The following is a 21,289-nucleotide window of genomic DNA, read 5'->3' on the forward strand; positions in this document are numbered from 1 at the left end:
TATAATAAAGTATAATAATGTATTATTTGTGTTGTGTAGGACAGTTTGCAAATAAACCTGGCATCGTTCATATGTGATTACATATGTTGTGTTTTTTTGTTTTACTCACTCAAAACTTTTAAAACGCCTAAACATACATTAACACGGTTCGATCACGTGTTCATAACGTGTATTCATTTAGGAATGGAAATAAAAATGCAAATGCCCTCGTGTCCGCATATTATTTTACAAGTTTGGTCCCTATTAAGGGTTCAGGCCTTTTAAGGCACATGTCTTTAAATAGTTTACAGTGGAGGAAATAATTATTTGATCCCTGACTGATTTTGTAAGTTTGCCCACTGACAAAGAAATGAATGGTCTATAATTTTAGTGGTCATTTTTGGTAGGTTTATCATAACCGTGAGAGACAGAATATCAAAAAGAAAATCCAGAAAATCATCACATAAAAAAAAAAGACAAATTATTTTGCATTTCATTGAGTGAAATAAGTGTTTGATCCCCTACCAACCATAAAGAATTCTGGCTCCCACAGATTAGTCCTCTCGCTTTAAGAAGGTACTCCTAATCTCAACTCGTTACCTGTATAAAACACATCCGTCTCAACTTGTTACCTGTATAAAAGACACCTGTCCACAGAATCAATCAATCAGACTCCAACCACTCCATCATGGGCAAGACCAAAGAGCTGTCTAAGGACATCAGGGACAAGTTGTAGACCTGCACGAGGCCGGGGTGGGCTACAAGACCATTGGCAAGAAGCTGGGTGAGAAGTAGACAACATTTGGCGTGATTATTCGAAAATGGAAGAAACACAAAATGACCGTCAATCTTCCTCAGTCTGGGGCTCTCACCTCGTGGGGTATCAATGATCATGAGAAAGGTGAGGGATCAGCCCAGAACTACACAGGGGGAGCTTGTTAATGATCTCAGGCAGCTGGGACCAGAGTCACCAAGAAACCCATTGGTAGCACACTACGCTATAATGGATTAAAATCCTGCAGCGCCCGTGAGGTCCCCCTGCTCAAGAAGGGACATGTACAGGCCCGTCTGAAGTTTGCCAATGAACAATTGAATGATTCAGAGAACGCTTGGGAAAAGGTGATGTGGTCAGATGAGACCAAAATCAAGCTCCTTTGTATCAATGCGACTCACCGTGCTTGGAGGAAGAGGAATTCTGACTGACCCCAGGAACACCATCCCCACCGTCAAGCATGGAGGTGGAGGCATTATGCTTTGGGAGTGTTCTCTGCTAAGGGGACAGGTCGACTTCACCGCATCGAGGGAAAGATGGATGGGGCCATGTACCGTGAAATCCTGGGTGACAACCTCCTTCTCTCAGCCAGGACACTAAAAATGGGTGGTGGATGGGTCTTCCAGCACGACAATGACCCAAAACATACAGCCAAGACAACGAAGGAGTGGCTCAAGAAGAAGCACGTTAGGGTCATGGAGTGGCCTGGCCAGTCTCTGGACCTTAATCCTATAGAAAATCTGTGGAGGGAGCTGAAGCTTTGAGTTGCCAAGCGACAGCCTCGAAACCCTAAAGATTGAGAGGATCTGCAGAGAGGAGTGGTCCGAAATTCCTCCTGAGATGTGTGCAAACCTGGTAATCAACTTCAAGAAACGTCTGACCTCTGTACTTGCCAACATGGGTTTCTCCACCAAGTACTAAGTCATGTTTTGAGAGGGGATCAAATACTTATTTCACTCAGTGAAATGCAAAATAATTTATATATTATGTAATGTGATTTTCTTTCAGATATTCTGTCTCACGGTTATAATAAACCTACCAAAAATTACCACTAAAATTATAGATTGTTCATTTCTTTGTCAATTTCTATTTCTTCTTTGGCAAACTTACAAAATCGGTGAGGGATCAAATTATTTCCTCCACTGTAAATAGATGATTGAATGGATGATTACATAAATGTCTAGTTTCGTTCTTGGAAAGATATCTTGCACAAAGGACGAACACGTTTAAATGAAACATTTAATACTTTTAATAAATCAGTATTCCACCACAAACATACTTACAAAATACTAAAAAGGTTATTTCAATGGGAAATATTCACTTTGAGGTATGTTTTGCAGAAAGGGGGTTCAATTCTCCACCAGCATTGTGGAGACAACAATATGGTCTTAACCGGATGTAGTGACAATGAAGGACGTCCAGCGTTGCATAAAGTGTGGAATGAGCACATTGGGTGTTGCTTGGTCCGCCACGCCCAACGGATGACACTTCAAAGCTCGGATCACATCACGTCCATCCTCTAGGTGTCCAATACAAGGGATCGGAGTCTACAAAAAGCCCATCGGCATTACTACTCCTGCTTCACTCTTCCTTCCTTCGGCACGTTACGTGTCCTTGGCTGCGGAAATGTACCTGGCGAGGAAGTGCTTCACCTCCGATATGTGCATGACCTCTCGGATGGTCGTGTCTCTGCTGCGGACCTGCAGCAGGCCGCTCTCCAGCGTGTTGTCGCTGACCACCACCGTGAACAAGACACCCATCTCATCGTACCTGGAGCACACACACACACACACACACCTTCAAACTTGTGATAGCTCCCTCAATGTTAAATCTTAAAGGGGCGATTTCGCAGAGGGGGTTCAATCTAAATCAGAATTGGTTGTGGCTTTCTGGCCGTGCCTCCTTGATACCAGTGAGCGACACACACACACACACACACACACACACACTGCAAAGCGTGCCCGTTTGCCAAATTACAGATGGTCGTGAAGCACATTTTAGCCTAGCACAACATGCTCACGTAAATGTATGCGCACAAACACTGAAAAACTGAGTTTTTCATAATTGGTGACCTTTAAATTCAGACTTGTTCTAGACTAAGGTAATAGAGGACTAGTCGGCTTCTTCTCCAAAAATACACCTGCCTCTGGCCAGGTTTAATTGAAACCTTCACTTAGACCTAGATTAGATCTAATCTTCCTCCTGGAAATCACATTTTCTAAAGCAAGACTAGGGCCAAGTCAGAGACTATTTTAAACCATGACTGAGAAAGGCCATCAAAAATGAGGCCTAAACTGTGTTCCCAAAAGCGTCCCCGAAGCGTTCGTGCCTTGCATTTTGAAAAGTAACCTAATAAATGATGAGTAAACCAGCACAAATTTAACATAAATGGAACACATTTTAAAAGTGTCTTCTAGAATTAAGTGTAACTGAAACCCAATGAGTCATTACAGATTAATTAAATCACATAATGAGTATTTGTACTTAGACCGTTTTCAAGGATAATATCATGGACGCATTGAAACATTCAATGAAAACATGTTTGTTCCTGTTATTCAATGTTATGAGACGCCTGAATAACTACTGTGCTATAATGACAATGTCTGTAATTGTTAATTGAAACCCAGATAAAGATCATTCTTCATGAATAAACTAAAATCCAGACAATTTCAAAATCAAGACACTGCACACTGAAGCGGGACTTTACTTATTGTTCAGCTGTTCAATGGATGACGGTGTGGTTTCTACATATCCAGGCCACGCCGAGATCCCAACAGCCAGAAATTCCTGCAGCAGGCCTTCACACACCTAGAAGACAATCCATCCATCCTTGAACCATTGTTCCACCATGGCATGTGTTCATTACATTACATTACATTACATTTAGCAGACGCTTTTATCCAAAGCGACTTACAATTGTTCAAACACTGACGGACGCAGCCATCAGGAGCAATGAGGGGTTAAGTGTCTTGCTCAAGGACACTACAGCATGCTAGCAGGAGGAGCCTGGGATCGAACCAGCAACCTTTAGATCACTAGACCACCAGCTCTACCGCCTGAGCTACCATCCCCGTTCAATGTCAATTCAAAATTTGAGCTCTTTTCTAAAAGCTCATAATAAATAAATATGAAATAAATACTTCAGATTGATCACACGGACCCACCTGCTGCTGTAATATAATAGATATACATAATATTTATCAATGCATAAAATCCCGTGGATTCTGTGAATAACAACTTCACAGGAGATAAGATTGCATTTCATCAATCCCGGGGGGAAAATTCAGGAAGTTTGCCGAACACGATTTCTTCAGACGCACTGAGATTCTGTCGCTATGAGCAACGCGTTACCTGTCTCAGCTCCACCGTCGCTCCCCGGCCCATGTCCAAAGCCACTTTGATCGGAGCCAACACGGGGTGCAACTTCAGAACCTGAATGAAAATAAGATAATACAACATGATATAATAATATAAACATAATAATATTATACAACATTCAGGAAAAATGAAATATTACAAGGAACAGAGAAAATTTGGGACTGAAACAGCACTGCAAGCAATCAGACAGGGTGTACTGGATGTCGCCCATAGATCATTTTCATGAATATTGTTTTCAAACATATACATTCTTATTTTTTACCTAATACATTTAATAATAATTAACCAATTCACCAATGTAATGGTGAATTCACCAATGCTCTGTAATTCACCAATGTTTCAAAATCCAATTCCTTGGATGTGAAAATGCACTTGTCAAAAACTGATTGATATTGTTTACTGGTATTGTTTGGCTTTGAAATTGCAAAGTATAGAAGTACAATATCCTATGATTTGTCATTATATTATTATTGTTGTTGCCCACTCAGCATCCATTGCAGCCTGGTCATCCTGAAAGGGGGATCCCTGTTCTGTGGCCCCTTCTCAAGGTTTCTTCCCTTTTACCCCAAAGGGTTTTCTGGGAGTTCTTCCTTGCCCCGCTGAGGGTTCACACCAGGGGATGCCGTTGATTTCTATGTGAAATGTGGGTTTGTGAAGCCCTTTGAGACTGTATTGTGGTTAAGGGCTTTCTAAATATAAGGGCTATATAAATAAATGTGACTTCTGAAGACAAGAAGAAAGAACTACGGATGAACTCCTTGCATATATGCTGCTCGCCGTTGCACACATTTTAAAAATGTTGATTCTTATTTCATTGATTTTTCATTTTACAATTTTTGATTTGTTTTATTTTTCACATTTTATGTATATAAAACATTCATGTGTATATATTTTATCAGTGTTCGTTCTGGCATTACAAAAGAATTTAAGTACTTTTTGAAGTACTTGGAGCAAATCAAATATAATACATTTTCTATGTGATCTTTATAAATTAAAATATAGTCTCTCTCTCATTGTCTAATGTTGTTTAGTTCTATGTTTAATTGAGACACCAAACACACCCCCTCTCAAGCATTCACTAAATCCTAATATCTTCTAATAGTATTAATAGCCAAGACTTCTACTCTGTGAGGTAAATGCTGGAGGTAAGTTAAGGAAAGTTTCATTTAGGAGGATTTAAATGTATATCTAATTCTACAATTAGTTTTATTATATAAATATAGAACCGAGAATCGTGATTGTGGCGCCGCCCCTTGCAGCCGCCTGCGTGAGCACCTCGTGTCCATTACGCACATTTTAGGATTTTTATAGCTAATTGTGTGTAATCAGCGGGTGTCATGACATTTCACTGCATAGTGTATATGTGTGACCATATGTATATGTATGTGACAAATAATCTCTTGAACTTGAGGTATTTTTTATATAAGCATATATCTATATATCTATTATTCATCTCATTGTCATTTACTATGAGTGTTGATTTCCAACCATGCTGGATTAAATACATTTCCCTGTCATAATCTATGTTGTAAAAGTGATTCTGGAAAATATTTCGCGTTTTTTTTCCGATTACTTTTCAAGCACTTCAGCACAAAAGGGGGCTATTTTCAAGCTGTTCCAGTACTTGCATTTCTGAGGTTGAAATTCAAGCCCTTCAAGCACCTCAAGGACCTGGTAAGAACCCTGTTTAATATAAATGTTTTTCTTGAATTTGGCTTTACTTCTTTTTACTGATTGTTCTGTAGGACTGAGAGCCACTGAAAGGCAGAGTCAACACCACGCCTATTATTTTCCCTCCAACTCATGATTCAACATATTTTAGAGGCGTTGACCTTTCTGTGAAACAGCCTCTGCTTGTTGTCTTCTTTCGTCAGCTGCTGCAGCGAGTTGTACATGTAGGCCATCATGCCGCGGTCCACGTTCCCCGTCACTGAAATAACATGAGGCACCACCAGCTTCCGCCCGTCTCGACACTGAGAGAAACACGGTTAGAAGAAGGGGGACATTGTGCATTTGTTTTTTTGTTCAATACAGTACATTTAAGAATTAGATCATATAGATAGAACAACAGCTAGATGGACAGAACGATAGGACTGAACGATAGATCGATAGATCGATAGTTTATTGATCCCTTGAGAAAAATAGACTGTCAGAGCATCTCACATCAAAATAGGCAATAACAATAATAAAGCAATTCAATAAAAATAAAAAATAAAAAGAAAATAGCATTTTATTTTTTTTAAGTGGAAAAAATGTACACTAAACCTAATGACAAACAACAAATATATCCTAAACATTAATATACCAAAAAAATAAAAAAGGGAAATGAACCTGACAGTGGAACAGAAAGATAAACCTGAAGATAAGAACATTTGAATCAGCCACTTAAAATAATAATAATATATAATATATACACATACATAATACATTATTTTGTTTAATTTGTATACCACAAGTAAATCCACATGCTGCCATACAGTGAAGAATACAAAACAGTTATTTTTCGACTGACCTGCAGCTTGGCGCGGACCCCCTTGTGCGCCTGCAGCAGCTCGGTGTCCCCTCGGCTGCAAAGGGTCTCCAGGGCCTCCTGTCCCCAGGGGAAGGAGTAGAGGATGTTGACCCCGCGGGACACCGGGCCCCACAGCTCCTTCTCTGGGACGTCGCTGCTGCTGAAGTGGGACGGTCTCAGGGCGAACTGCAGAGGGTCAGGGCACGGAGGGACGGACCAATCTGTCAGTTCATGCAGCGGTGAATTGGATTGGACGGCAGATAAGCTGACAAGAAGCAAGGTCCATTCTGGCTTTACAAAACGACTCAAGGACTTTTTCAAGCAATATTTTTTAATTTTCAAGGACATTAAGCAAAACAAATGTAAACAAATAAGATATAATTTTCAATATGTGGTTAAAATATAATATAGGTCTCTATCTTTTATTTATATAAGTATATCTCTGATATATACAGTATATTTAAGTATAAGTGTCTATTTCCAACTATCCTGGATTAAGTTTACATTTCCCTGGCATCTACGTCATAAAAGTGATTCTGGAAGATGTTTATTAGTTACGATTTGATTAACAAAACCAGGGGGAACATTACAGGTTTTCAATTATTTTTTCAAGGTCTTTTCAAGCACTTCAGTACAAAGGGGGGCTATTTTCAAAGTATTCCAGTACTTAAAATTTCTAAGGACTGAGGAGGAATTCAAGCAAGCACTTCAAGCACCTCAAGGACCTGTAAAAGAACGCTGCAACAGTACATCGTCATGATTTTTGTGCTCTGGGATTGGGCAAAGTCTGGAACGACTAAAAAGAGTGCAAGTGCCAGTACATAGTACACTTCCAGTACATACCTTATGCACATCGACAATGGGGCGCCAAAATCACTCATTTGGGATGTGACATGATCGTATGTGACAAATAAACCTCTTGAATCTTGATTAAAAAAAGAAAGGTATTTTATCCTGTCCTGAGAGTGGCCGGGGGTATGCAACAGGTCTCAGCGGATGGCCCCTATCCACGGAGATAAAGCTCTGGAAAAACAAGCGTTTACGACTCGCACGCGCATCACCTTCCTCCACCACCGCAGCCTCTGTCGCGTCCAGTGGTCCAGCCACTGGGAGGAGGTCCTGGGAGAGCAGAACCACACCAGTGAGGTCTGGGTGGCTTCGTCTAGGCTGAGAGAGAGAGATGGAGAGATGGAGAAGAGAGACTTGGCAGCTGCAATAACGTTTTCAATGTTTAACAAGGTCGAACTGGGCTAGAAAGAGCAGACCAGGCCTCACCAACCAGCGCCATCAGACGGTTGGAAGCACTGACCCGTCTCAGCCAGGCCAAAGGGCAACCTCCTGTTCACCAGCTCCAACGAAGGGATGTACTGCTCCAACGCACCTGGAAACCACGCACCATAGAGTAGACCACAGCCAATGATGACTTATTCTTTTTGTTTTCACTTCACCTTGATTCATTATGATAGTTAAAGAACGTCTGCGTGTCAAAACAGGAGCAAGACACTCTGACAGGATTAGAGACGGATTTAAGATGCATTAATAGAGGACTCTATTTGAAAATGAACGGCACAATTTGGGTTCTGAATTACTTGAGAATTGCTTGGAGCAATTAAAGACTAATGATTTGAGACCATTAATTCCAGAGAATTAACGATTGAAAATAATTCGATAAGGAATGACCGTGATCCTTCGAGGTCTAAATAGATGACCCACACCTGAAATTGAATATAATTTTTACTTATTCTTATTAAATACATTTAGCTTGTTTCTTTATTATTGCTATTTGAGTTTGCTTTATATTAGTGCAATTAATGCAAGACATTTTAGCTGCGTGTTGTGTATGAGAGTTACTAAATAAATGAAGTTTCATATGATCAAAGGTTATTTATAATTAAAAAGATGTAATTGGAATAAATCATTTGTGACGACCAAAATGGAATCCCTTCAGATTTGATAGGGTAAACATAACTATTTGAATGGTAAACAAAGAGATTACGTCGTTTGACAAAGCTCAAACTGTGACTCGTGACTTGCATTTTCATTTCTAACCTCAAAAGCATATTTTGTGTTTATTTTGTGAGCGTCATCGTATAGACACTTCTGACAAAATACGTTAAGTCGGTATGACGTCGGCGGGGTCATAAAAACAGTAGACTACTTCACTTTTCCATTATCATTTGATTCTATTGTTTTTACGTGAGCTGCTGGGACACAGCCGTTTCCCTCCGGGGCTCCCTATTTCAAATACAAGACAATAAAAATAGCATGTCTGGCCTTCTACCTTGGAGGAAGTTGGTCCTTAACGCCGTCGGCTCCCCGAGAAGCAGCTGTAACTTGTGGACGAGCTGCTCCTTGCTCAGCTGCTCCAGATCCCGTTCTCCGACTATCCTCTCGACGTCAACCACCCTCCGGAACCCCGCACCCTGCTTAGCGCTGCTGCCGCCGCCGCCGCCGCATGCGTGCAAGGTGCTTATCCCGAACACCGTTGTCCTGGACCTGGTGACGGAGCTCCACCACTGCTCCAGGAGGTTGCTCCGCAGTTCCCTGCCCAGCGGACCGTAGCTACAGCTCATCCCGCGCCGGAGGAGCTCCGAGTGGGTCTGCCCTGGCGCCACGTAGTGCCTGTCCACGCCGAGCTGCAGCAACGCCGCGACGGGATCGCGGTCGCCGGGTGCGGGTCCTTGTGTGTTGCCGCGACAGGTGATTCTCCACGGTGAGGTGATTAGTCTGCGTCCGGTTCTCGTTCCAAAGTGCCCCAGATGCAAGGGCGACATTGTAAAAAAAGGGAGTCCTTCGTCTATGTGTGACTCTGTGGGCGCTTCTTGAGAGCGCTACTGTGAGTTGAGTCTCGAACAGTTGTCTCTCCCTGTGAGGAGCTCGCCAACACACTCACGGAGCTCCAAACATGTGTGGAGCGCCATTGTTGACACCGGAACCTAAGCTTTCTTTCTTCCGTTTGGGGCCGACACTACGGGGCGTGCTGCTGCCACCCATCGACCGCTCATCCAATAGCGTTGATATGAATTTGGTACATTATTTAGCGTTAATTCAATTCAAATATTAAGTGGTCATTTATATTTTGACTGATTAATGGTTCACTTCGATTTTGTTGTTCTGCAAACTGTATGTCAAGCAGTGCCCAACCCTCTTTTTAAAATTGTAGGGTTTGTTGTAATGTCTGTTCTTCATAAGTGCATTGGATGGTATTTCTTTCTATAAATAAAATAAATGAAATTGTTTTTTTTAATGTAAAAGCAGTAAATTATTTGCTGAATTTTCTTTCTATTAAATTGCCAATAATCACTTCCACATAAATGGTTATTCCAAGATTACACTGGTTTCAAAGTTTAAATTGAAAGTTTCGCCCAAGAACCAAGGATAGAAATGATTCCCATGCTAAATTGTTAAAAAAATAATAATAATAAAATAATTTAAAAATTGCGATTACATAGACATTTATGTCAACTGTCCCCCCTCTCCACTTGTCTTCCCGTCCACAATAGGCTTCAGGTGCATTCTATAAATACCCACTATCCAAACTCACTCCGGAAAAATCGCTACCAGTTAAACTAGTCTTGGATCCACCAAGATGCTGATTAAAAACAGGTCAGTACAGTCAGACAGACACAATTTGACTTTCCTCATTTTTATTAAAGAGCCATGCAAGCCCTTCATACATGTCTCATAACATCACTTTAAACATACCACAAACTCAAAACATTGCATTACCTAGTAAAAATAAATTACTGAGGAATGTAACAAATAAAAACAGTCAAAAAAAAAAAAAAGTGCAGCAGTTACAGCTGCACTGCAGGAGGCCTGTTAATGCGCCGGGTTTCTCAGTAATTCCAACCCTGCTGTAAGCGAAAAGTTAAAACGGTACAAAGGATGATGATGATAATGATGATGTTAATAATAATAATAATAATAATAATCATACTGCAAGACGATTACACGACAATCGTGAACTAACTTAAATTGGTTCCTTTTATATTATACATTATATCTACTGTGGAAAGGTTGGTGGCATGGGGAAGGGCACCATCGGTGGAGGTGGTGGTGGCTGTGGGGTTTGTGATGGTGGCTGAGGGGTGAAGGGGAACGGCGGGTGGCCCATACCATTTTGGGCGGCCCGCTGCACTGCCCCGAACTGAGGGGGGCCCTGAAAGCTCTGATTACCAAAGGCACCCACCTGGTTTCCAGGAGCGCCGAAATTACCCTGTCCATTGCTGCTGCTAAAGTTGCTGCCACCATAGCTACCACTACAGCCTCCGCTGTTGCCCCCGTAGCCTCCACCATTTTGGGCCTTGTTGCCACCAAAGGCACTCTTTGGCCCGAAGCCCCTATCACTGTCCCTGTAGCTGCTACCGCCAAAGGTATTACTCCTCCCACCTCCAGAATACCTATCCCGACGGTCGTCCTTGTAGCCACCTCTTCCCCCCCGTCCACGGCCTGTGAGAGAGGGCAGAGAGGAGAGAGGAAGGGTCCAGATTAGTACCACTTTGCAAGCAAACGTCAACTTAACAGATTTAGAATGAAAATTGGTAACATTTGGCCATATTGCACCTATCAGACAAACAAATATTCATGATATCCAAGATGGAAAACCTTACTATCATCCACGCCTAAGCAAATCTACAAATTCATTCAGAGGACGTTGCATCGGCAGGGGGGGCCTTACCTCCTCTGTCCTCCGCCATCTGGATCAGCTTGGGGTTGATTGCCTGGTTGGCCTCGCGGAGCACAGAGATCAGATCACCTGCCTGTTTCATGTTGTTGGGGGTGAAGAAGGTGTAGGCCGTGCCCGTTTTTTGACTGCGGGCCGTGCGTCCAATGCGGTGGATATAATCCTCGGAGGAGTTAGGGTAGTCATAGTTGATGACAAATTTCACATCCTCCACATCTGTAAAAGTGTTGCAGTGTGGCAAAACAAAAAGGAGGAGGCCACACGGGATTTTGCACACCACAACAGCCAGATCAAAAGGGACAAGGAGTTAGCAACAGTGGTGGCTAGAGGGGGAGAGAGTGGTCATTAGATTAGGCTGTGGAGGAAACGTATTAAAACAATAGTACATTATACCGAGTACACCGATCATGTTACGCTACTAGTCCATGGGAATACTACTGTGGGAAGAGAAAAACGATGCACACTCCAGTCGCTTACCATAAACAAAAAGATCCAACCGACTTACGCTCTCCCCCTTTTTTTTGTTACCAAGGGAGATTAAAAGGAAACGACAACGCTGGGTTTCACGGCTTACCATAACGGAGTATGCATTCACTAGTCCTTTCCCAATGCAGCGAAATCCCCCACAAATTGTCAAGTGACATCCAGGAGCTTCTACGCAGTTGGGCCACTACATGCACTGGGGCCTCTTCATGTGCCAATATAGGACCATTCTGTTGTGCATTTGTAAAACAAAACAAAACAGAACCAAAAAAAAACAAAAAAAAAAAAAAAAAAAAAGGTCCTCTTTGTCCCAGTACACACTCGAAAGAAGATTGATATTAAAAAAAGGCCATACTGCACGTCTTGCCAAGACTAAGTACTAATTTTGCAGGGAAATGTATGAGGCCCAAGTATTGAACCCTGTTGGACTCCTCAAAGAGTATAGTGGAAGTAAGCCCCTTGCCCCGCCCCCCAACAGTCTCGTCAAGGCAAGATCTTCCCAGAAGCCAGTATTCACTTGAGAAAATGTCTCTCGTTGGCAGGTCTCGACATGACTTTGAAACGCAGGCGAGGGAGGAACTTTGGTTTGAGCTGTCTCACTCACTTTCTCCTCAAACTAGACATGCCCACAACCCCTTAAAACACATGTGCCAGGTCTCACCAATTTCATTAACAAATAAACAGTACTTTTAAAAAAACTGCTCTCTCCATTTTAACAAAACCAGCGCTTTGAGGGAAACAAATAAAAAGAAAAAAAACAAAAACGATATGCTTTCACAGGCTTGCAAACACCCATGCTAATCAATGTACACGCTCCGAGGATAACAATTTTTCCAAATCCCAAAACAGGTGACTTGCAATACAGTGCTCTCTGACAAAACAGCATGCAAGACAGAAGTCACAGCATCAAGCATGTTTTTCTATTTTGGTTTTTATAAGTTTGACTTGGAAACCGGTGGCTGGCTGGATGGTGTTTGTCAGGTAAAAAAAAAAAGAATCCATGGACAGAGAACAGATGTGTGTGTAATAAAACGACTTATGCCAGACAAAGGCTTAGCCACAGCGCCTTTTGAGGACCACTGGCACACGACAGCTTTCACCTCTCTAGGCCCACTGGGTGGCAAGCCAGTGGAGCACTTCCAATATGTCCTCCTTCTCCCTCTCCAGGCCTGGGACTGTCATGCCTAGCGCCTGCCACAAAGACTGCACCTTTAGGTGAGAAAAACTCAGAAAATGCATGGAAAAAGTTAAAGAAAGCAATAGCACTTTCTTTAAAAAAAGTTTTAACATTTAGGAGAACCGGTCTAGGGCTCGAAAGAGACATACTGACCTAGACCACGTGAGGCCACGTCGGTTGCAATCAGGATGGGGGCCTTGCCGTATTTGAACTCTGTGGTGCACGATACATAAGTTATTAAGATGACACAATATGGGATTCAGGATGACAGTGATAATTTATGGCATACACAACTTCATATCTTACCATTGAGAACCCAATCCCTCTCTTGCTGGCTCTTGTCTCCATGTATGCCCATCGCTGGCCAGCTGTGACAGGTAAGACAAATATCAGCATGTGACTGAAGCTAAATTAAAATGTAGGAATTCCAAACGAGGAATGTCAGTTTCCATTTTGTTTAAATCAAATGTGCAATGTTCCCATGTAGAAGGAGAATATAGCTAGGCTGGTGGCTCAACCAGATTGCTACATATAAAAAAGTACTATTGCCCTAAACGAGTGCCCATATTCTCAGCCCCTGGTTCAGCACGGACGACACTAGTGCTGAACGATTTAGGAAAACAATCTAATTGTGATTTTTTTTTTTGGACCAATATTGCGGTTTAGTATGTGGTTGTTTTTTTTTTTAGAGTTCCTTATCTTCAGTATTATTCACTTAAACACAAGCAATAAATCATTCTATAACAGTTACTTAGAGAAAGCGACGAGCCAACTCCACTGCGCAAGTTCGCTGCGTCTTGGGTTTTTGCGCTGATGACGTGTTCTCTGGAATATCGCACTTCAAGTTAAATGGCTTAAATAAAAATCGTGGATTGATATAAAAAGGTTTTTTTTTATATTTCTAAATTGCATGGAGGCTGTTGTGGCACTTGTTGCGTCGAAGCCAATGGAGGATGTGGACAGTGGTCTCACGTTGCACGGTTGGTCCGGTATAAGTTGCGGCTCCAGGTTATTACTTATATACGCTAATAATTTAAATAAATACTGATAATTAATAAATAAAATTGCCAGTGGAAACCAAGTGATCAGCCATTGATCACACAGACCACTTCCAGGAAACAGATCTCTATAAAAACCTCTCTCCTAAAGCCATCATAGGTTGATGTGTCTAATGGGAAATTCAGTTTTGAATACCACAGACAATGTCTCTTATTATTTATTTATCCAATTTTAAATAAAACATTAAAGAGCCACAATTGTGGAACATAAAAAAAAAAGAAGAAAAAAAAAAGAGAAAGAAATTGCCCTAGACGACACCCAAGCAAAATCTTATACTCTGTCCAATATGTTGCTAGCAAGATAACCATAACACTAAAGGCCACTACCGGAATTGCCCTTTAATCACAGCACACAGTAGAGGACCCTTACCCATCTCTTCTCATCCTCTTGGTGAGTTCGTCACAGCGTCTCTTGGTCTCCACAAAAATAATGGTCTTATTTTCCTTTTCACTCATAATCTCCTCCAGCAGACGGATCAGTCTGAAGACCAGAGGAAAATGACGATATTAGCAAAATAAATACAATTATAAATAAGAGAATGAAGACTGTTAGGAAAGCTAACTAACTCAATCAAATACTGACTTCCACTGCTTGTAAAACAGAAGTAATTTTACCTGTCCTAAGTAAAGCCTCCTGTCCCAGCCATCATTTAAACAGTGGTTTATCTAAGCTCCTGTTCCTTTTTGCCATGAACTCTACCTGGACACCCTCAACCTGGTCCACTCTATCCAAACTCCTCACACTACGGCCGCTGGAAGACCAATGTGAGTAACTCACTTGTCCTCCTTCTCCATGTCATTGCAGACGTCGACGATCTGCAGGATGTTGTGGTTGGCGCTCAGTTGCAGCGCTCCGATGTTGATCTGGATGTAGTCCTTCAGGAAGTCCTCAGCCAGCTGACGGACTTCCTTGGGCCAGGTGGCGCTCCACATCAGGGTCTGCCGGTCTGGCTGGAAGGAGACACAAGGAAATCATGCCACATACACTGCAGTACCAAAGTATAGAAAAGATGTCAGCGGCTACATGTCATTTCAGTTAAAAACTCTAAATCTCAAATAAAATAAATTGTCATGAAGGTACAACACGTGAATGCTAGAGGCAAATCTTACATTTAACAAATGCCAATTGGGTTACCACTCCCTAGTGTTAAATGACAATGGCTAAGATCCCCCAAATGGTAGACTTCGTCCGCAGTCCGAGCTGCGACCTACCCGGATTTGGTCCACTATCTTGCGGATCTGAGGTTCGAAGCCCATATCCAGCATGCGGTCGGCTTCATCCAGCACCAGGTACGTGCAGCGCCGAAGGTTAGTCTTCCCACACTCCAGGAAGTCGATAAGTCTGCCAGGGGTTGCGATGCAAATCTCGACACCTTAGAGAGTAAAGGAAAAAATACGTCAGTTTAAAACAACAACAACAAAAAAAAACAACGTCTTGACATTTTTGACAACCTGCATCGCACTGAAAATGTCCTATTTAGGAGCTGGAGAGTCGAGCATACCTCTCTCTAGGTCCCTGATCTGCGGTCCTTTGGGTGCTCCGCCGTAGATGCAGGTGCTCTTGAGACGGGATGCCCTGCCGTACTCCGCCGCAACTTGCTGCACCTGCTGAGCTAGTTCACGGGTTGGCGCCAGTACCAGACACTGAGGGAAAAGCCACTCACTTTTAATTAGGACGGTCTGACCGGTGCAGCACACATTCCAAAGTTGAAAGGACTATGATGAGCTGGGCAACAAAAAGGAATAATCGAATGACAGCATAGAGCTACCTAGTGTGTTAATCAAATCACAATGGACTTCTTACTTGGTGACAGAAATGGACATAATACTTACAATAGGACCGTCTCCATGCTCCAGGAATGGCTGGTGTTGGATGTGCACAATTGCAGGCAGAAGGTACTAAAAACATAGGAAAAAAATAAATTGTATTTAAAATGAAACCCTTCCGAAACATAAAATGTATTTAACTCATGCTTATTTGATATATTGTGTATTCTTTCCAGTGTATCCTGAGATCTTCTGCCCTAAGATCTGCTCTTGGGGTTAGATCTGCTGATCTAACCCCACAAGGCCATTTCTTCCCATGTGAAAAATGTGAAAACATACTTTATAAATCCCTAGGGGACCAAACAGAAAAAATACATGTGCTCCAGTCAAGGCCACAAAGAATTAGTTTGTTTAGGATTTTACTTACAGCGAGGGTTTTTCCTGACCCGGTTTGGGCTATGCCGACCATATCTTTCCCGCTAAGAGCAAGTGGCCACCCCTGAGACTGAATTGGAGTCGGTTCAGTCCAGTTCAGCTTGGTGATCACGTCCATGACATAACCTGAAGGAAAACAGGTTCATACCAGTCATTTAAACAACTAAAATTTGTGTTAAAGCTTTAATTTCCCTGATCAATTTCAAAATGGTTCTCAGTGTTACGAGTTAAAAAATACGATGGATCTACGGATAGGTGGGATGGCTTAAACAGTAGAGATCGTGCCACTTTGAACTTACTTGGGAAAGTGGCTTCGTGGAACTTCATAATGGGCTTGGGACACTCTCTCCCCTTCACCGTGACTTCTTTAGTCCTGCGGTACTGCTCAACCTCTTGCTGCAAGAGAAACCGGTAATTAAGATTATCATCTGCAAAAGCTGGCTTGTCCAGTCTGACAACTCGCCAAACCTTGAAAAATGGCTTCAAAAGTAAGTACGTTTGAACTTACAGCTGATCTGCGAGTGACCTCGGGGTGCTCCTGGTAGAAGTTCTTTTGGAACTTTGGCAGCTCGTTCAGGTTCCAGTGTTTCTTCCGCAGCCTCTCGCCAGGGTTGCCGAACTTGCCTGGGGGAGGTCCACCCCTGCCACCTCCGCCGCCGCCACCAAAACGGGGTGGTCCTCCACCATACCTGCACGTAGAGTGGGATAACTCAATGCTATATCCCCCAAGTACCAAGAGACGAGGTATTAAGTACAGGGCCCACAGAGATTTATACAGGAACAATAATTATTATACGGCACTTTAATCTGCATACTAAGACTGTGTGATATGACAATATAGTATATTGCAATACAATATAAAAATAACTATTGTATTTATTTTATACCGTTTCTATCGCTACGTCGCAAATCAGCGGCAGAACTGCTTTACGGCAATATTTTACATCGTTTGGAGTGCAAAGTGCTTTACGTCACCTGCACGTGGGAGTGAATGTAAACAAACATGGAGCAACGTAGCGCTTCAGATAATTACTCATGGAGCAAACATGGGAGGGGAAAAGAAAACCCACCATCCTTTTTTTACAACATTTTAAAAGTGTGTTGATAAAATGCAGTCGTGTTTTGTCGCTAAACATCAACTTCTGTTTAACAAGCATGTATAATTGCATGACAGCACAATTCATGGATTAGTACAACATTTGACCGTCTGCTACCATCCGCGACAACATAAGGCGAGAGTCACTACCGAGTACAACCAAAGCACCCATTTTAAAAGCATTTTAACAGGTTTGCCGATTGTTTTCAGTTCAAGGTTTCAGTAAATGAAAGTTTACATTTTAACAGCGTAACAATTCACCGATACGATTCGGAAACCGGTTTTAACGTTTAAGATGCAATTACATTGACGCACGAAACCCTGGATTGATCTAAACGTACCATGAACGGGTTGATGGCCCCGATTCTAACGTTACGAAACAGTAGATTGAAGCTTTGCTGCTACTTCTATTTTAGTATAAACGAACTTGCTGCAGAAGACTCACTGATCTAACGTTACAAGTAATGTTACTCTCAAAATAATAATAATTTATTTTGTTTGGAGACACTGGCGGATAAAGAAAGAAAAACTCCCCTCCAATTTAGAGTACGGTACATTTACATTTTCCATACAAGAAACTAAGGAAAGGAAATAAATCCCAATTTTTCTCTAAATCCCTGTGCAGCCTGAACCCTGTGCTGCGTCTCAACGTGCTATTCAGAGCTTCAACTGATGATTATATATCGTATTGTATAGATATTGTAACGTTCTGGAGGGCAGAAGAACCCACACGGTTGTTATTACACACTGAGGTTTAATGTTACCTTCCTGGCTACTGCTTTGGCCATAACCCTATTGAACCGGCAGCCAAACAACAGAACACTTCTGCCTCCGGGCTCTCTCTCTCACTCTGTCTCGCCACACACACCCCCGCACCAGAACGTGGGCGCACATTCCCTCTCGCGAGACTCACTGCCCACAGTAAAACACATTATAACTGACAATTAACAATACTCCCAAGAAATGTTTGTATTTTTAGAGCTTATTGTGCGGAACCTCTGGGTGTCATGACATTTCACTGCATATATGTATGACCATATGTATATGTATGTGACAAAAACACCTCTTGAATCTATAACTAACAATTAACAATACTCCAAGGCATCCAGGATCATTACATTATATATCACTATATCAGAATCAAAATATATTAGATCTAAATGCCATAAGGTAACAAAAATATTTGTGATTCCCTGTTTTTTTTATTAAATATATCTATTTGAAGGTAAGCAATGCCACTTTTAGAGAGTTGGCTTACTTTAATTTGCAATGGTAATTGAATGTCTCCATTAATGTTAAGAACTGTATCAGATTGCTGAAGTGGTCATGACTAGGTCGAAGGTTGATTTGAGCTTCTCGCGCTACATACTGGAATCCATTCTAGTGCACATGTAGGATGATACAGCAAGCATTGGGCTTATTAAAGCTCTGCTTTGTTGTCAAAATCTATTAAAGTGTAAAAGTAAATGCCAACCAACTCTCAACACCCTCTCTCAGGGTGCAGGGCCATAGGCTTGTCGCCCCATTATAGGATTTATTGTATTTAAGAACTTGATTAACACTTTGCTTTGATTTGCATATTATTGACATGTTTGCCTTGTTGGTGACGCTTGATATTTGTCCTTTCTTTTGGAAGAAAGATAATTTTGATTAATTGACGAATGGCTAAAATAAACCCATCGAATTGTGTTGCCCTTTTCAATTTCAAACGCATACATTGCCTCCCCACCCTGAAGACTCTTAGCAAAGTTGAGCAGCTGGATGAGAGCGCTTCATTCGAGAGGAATCAACAAAATAGTGATTCACGCAGAAACACAAACTATTCCAAGCAGTAGACTGCACAGCCCGGCTATGAACACAAGACAATCATGGCAGTGCAGCTCTTGTTTTGCATCAACTGTGCTGAAAGTAATTATGTGACAGAACACAGCAACGTATTGACAGAATTCATGTTTGAGTTTGTAAAGTTATCAAACGATTGTTGGTGTGTTTCTCTGTCCGAAGAGTAACATCCGTGTTTTCACATAGCCGGGGGGGAAGTACATCCCAACAAAATAGTACAGCCCGATTTGACCGTTGAAAACCTTCGAATAAATGAGATATGAGTCAACTTTTCGACGAGCGCCACGGGCCGGGGAAAGTTTACCCTACGTCACAGTGGGAGCAGTCGCTGTTCACTGCATTTGACAGAGCTGCCATTTTAATTCCACCAACAGGAAGATAACAAAAAAAAAGACAATAACGGTATTTAATGGATGGTGGTTTGTGCTCGGCGAGGGTGCCGTGCGTTAATGATAGGGGGGGGGGGGGGGGTGCACGGAATTGAGTCGTTTGGATGTGTTTTACTAATCAGCCGCTTCGATGACAGAACGTCGAGCATAACGGCAGCGGCCGCTCGGAGCGGTTCGCCGTAGCCAGTGAGCGGAAAAAAAAAAACGGCTTACCCTCTATCTCTGCCGCGATCTCTGTCGGAAAACCCGGGCATTGTGTGGGTCGATAAGCTTGTCCGGGGGGGGGGGAAGATCTGTTGAGGAAAACGGTGTCGAAAGAAAACAACGAACAAAACACCAGGGCTCGAACCGACACCGGGAAATGTGAAAGAAAATGCCGGCGGACAAAGACTGGCACGGCGGAAGTGACGCAACGAAACTGTTCACACTGTATCAATGCGCCACGGGCGCACTACTTTCCGTTGTTTTGGTAAATACCCTGTTGCACTACGACGACACGTTATCGTGTAGTAATAATAACAAAATAAATATTACACTAAAAGTAAAATAAAATAATAACACGAGTGGACTTGAACCCAAGCATTAAACACAACACCTTTCTAATTATTTTATTTATACTACTAATGCTGGTAAATATAGCTGCATGCAACAATACAGGGGGACCGGTTCAGTCGTTTTAGGTACGTTTTACAGTTTTCCGGGTTCTGTGAAACGCAGCGCACGTTACAAAGGTTACAAACGCTGCGCACATACGTCTGGACCAATCAACGAGCCCCACGTCACTGACTGTTCCACTTCTGGCGTTCAGTTAAAATGTTCTTCAAGATGTTGTAGTTTTTTTTTTGTTGTTTGTTTTTTCTTTTAAACAATTACGATCGTCCCTGGTTGACGCGTCGCGGACAGAAAAGAAAAGGACGGTCCCTCCAATGGTTCCTAGAGCTTCCTGCGGTGCGAAAAACGTCTTCTTTGAACGAGTACAGTTTCCGGGGCGTTTCAAGTAGAGGCGTAGATCCCCCGTTTCGGTCGCGTTCAAGGCAGCAGCGGCTCAAGCTGCCGGAGTTGGGGCCGAGTTCCGAGGGACGAAGTTTGGAAGCGTGGACAGTTGGACGATGACGTCACACAGCGGCCCGCCCCTGGAACTAATGGGATTTACAACCGTTTTTCACTCATTTCTGCCCCAAATGTTGATCGATATTGGTCAATCAACCCTCAACCATGTATGTGGGCGTTGTCCGTGCGTAGCCCGAAAAACGGCAGGATTAAAAAAAAAAACAAAAAAAAAACGAAAAACGCCGAGCGACACGGCTCAGTGGGCGGCGTTTGGCTTCCGGTAACTCCGCATATTTATTCCACACGAACGCTTTCGTTACGGCGCACTACGTCAGCGCACGACTCGACGTGGCCACTGACGACACCGCGTAATCCGACTTGGGATCGTGAAGCATAAAGCTCGACTCCGGTGGGACTCGAACCCACAACCTTTGAATCACTTCTCCAGTGGTTGACTAGAAGTCCAATGCGCTATCCATTGCGCCACGGAGCCGCTGTGCGAGATGGCAAACCGAAGTAAAAATACAAGTACCGCATCAACGTGACTTAAATAATTGCATATAAGTATTTTTTGTTAAATGTATTCACAAGTACTTGTCAAACCCAGTGCCCTGATATATTTACGTATGTATACGTATATATGTGTGTGTGTGTGTGTGTGTGT

The 21,289-nt window shown here is 42.4% G+C and overlaps 2 protein-coding genes across 2 annotated transcripts; both read right to left on the minus strand.

The window, feature by feature from the left end:
* Positions 1-1,976: 1,976 nt before the first annotated feature.
* Positions 1,977-9,466, minus strand: polg2 (polymerase (DNA directed), gamma 2, accessory subunit). Its single transcript, XM_079998753.1, has 9 exons — positions 8,923-9,466; positions 7,917-8,022; positions 7,703-7,808; positions 6,642-6,827; positions 5,962-6,102; positions 4,103-4,183; positions 3,459-3,559; positions 2,384-2,521; positions 1,977-2,298 (listed from the first exon to the last, which is right to left on the minus strand). Exons 1-9 carry the CDS (start codon positions 9,413-9,415, stop codon positions 2,271-2,273), a joined length of 1,380 nt encoding a protein of 459 aa, XP_079854879.1. The 5' UTR covers positions 9,416-9,466; the 3' UTR covers positions 1,977-2,270.
* An 805-nt stretch (positions 9,467-10,271) lies between these two features.
* On the minus strand, positions 10,272-20,043 carry LOC307229696 (putative ATP-dependent RNA helicase DDX5). Its single transcript, XM_079999740.1, has 13 exons — positions 19,789-20,043; positions 16,757-16,937; positions 16,548-16,644; positions 16,241-16,374; positions 15,880-15,945; positions 15,549-15,690; positions 15,259-15,419; positions 14,825-14,997; positions 14,417-14,527; positions 13,295-13,356; positions 13,142-13,201; positions 11,323-11,544; positions 10,272-11,093 (listed from the first exon to the last, which is right to left on the minus strand). The coding sequence occupies exons 1-13, from the start codon at positions 19,827-19,829 to the stop codon at positions 10,648-10,650; spliced, it is 1,896 nt and encodes a 631-aa protein (XP_079855866.1). The 5' UTR covers positions 19,830-20,043; the 3' UTR covers positions 10,272-10,647.
* Between the last annotated feature and the right edge of the window lie 1,246 nt (positions 20,044-21,289).

The sequence above is a fragment of the Zeus faber genome (genome assembly GCF_960531495.2).
Source record: "Zeus faber genome assembly, chromosome: 4".
NCBI classification, from domain to species: Eukaryota; Metazoa; Chordata; class Actinopteri; order Zeiformes; family Zeidae; genus Zeus; species Zeus faber.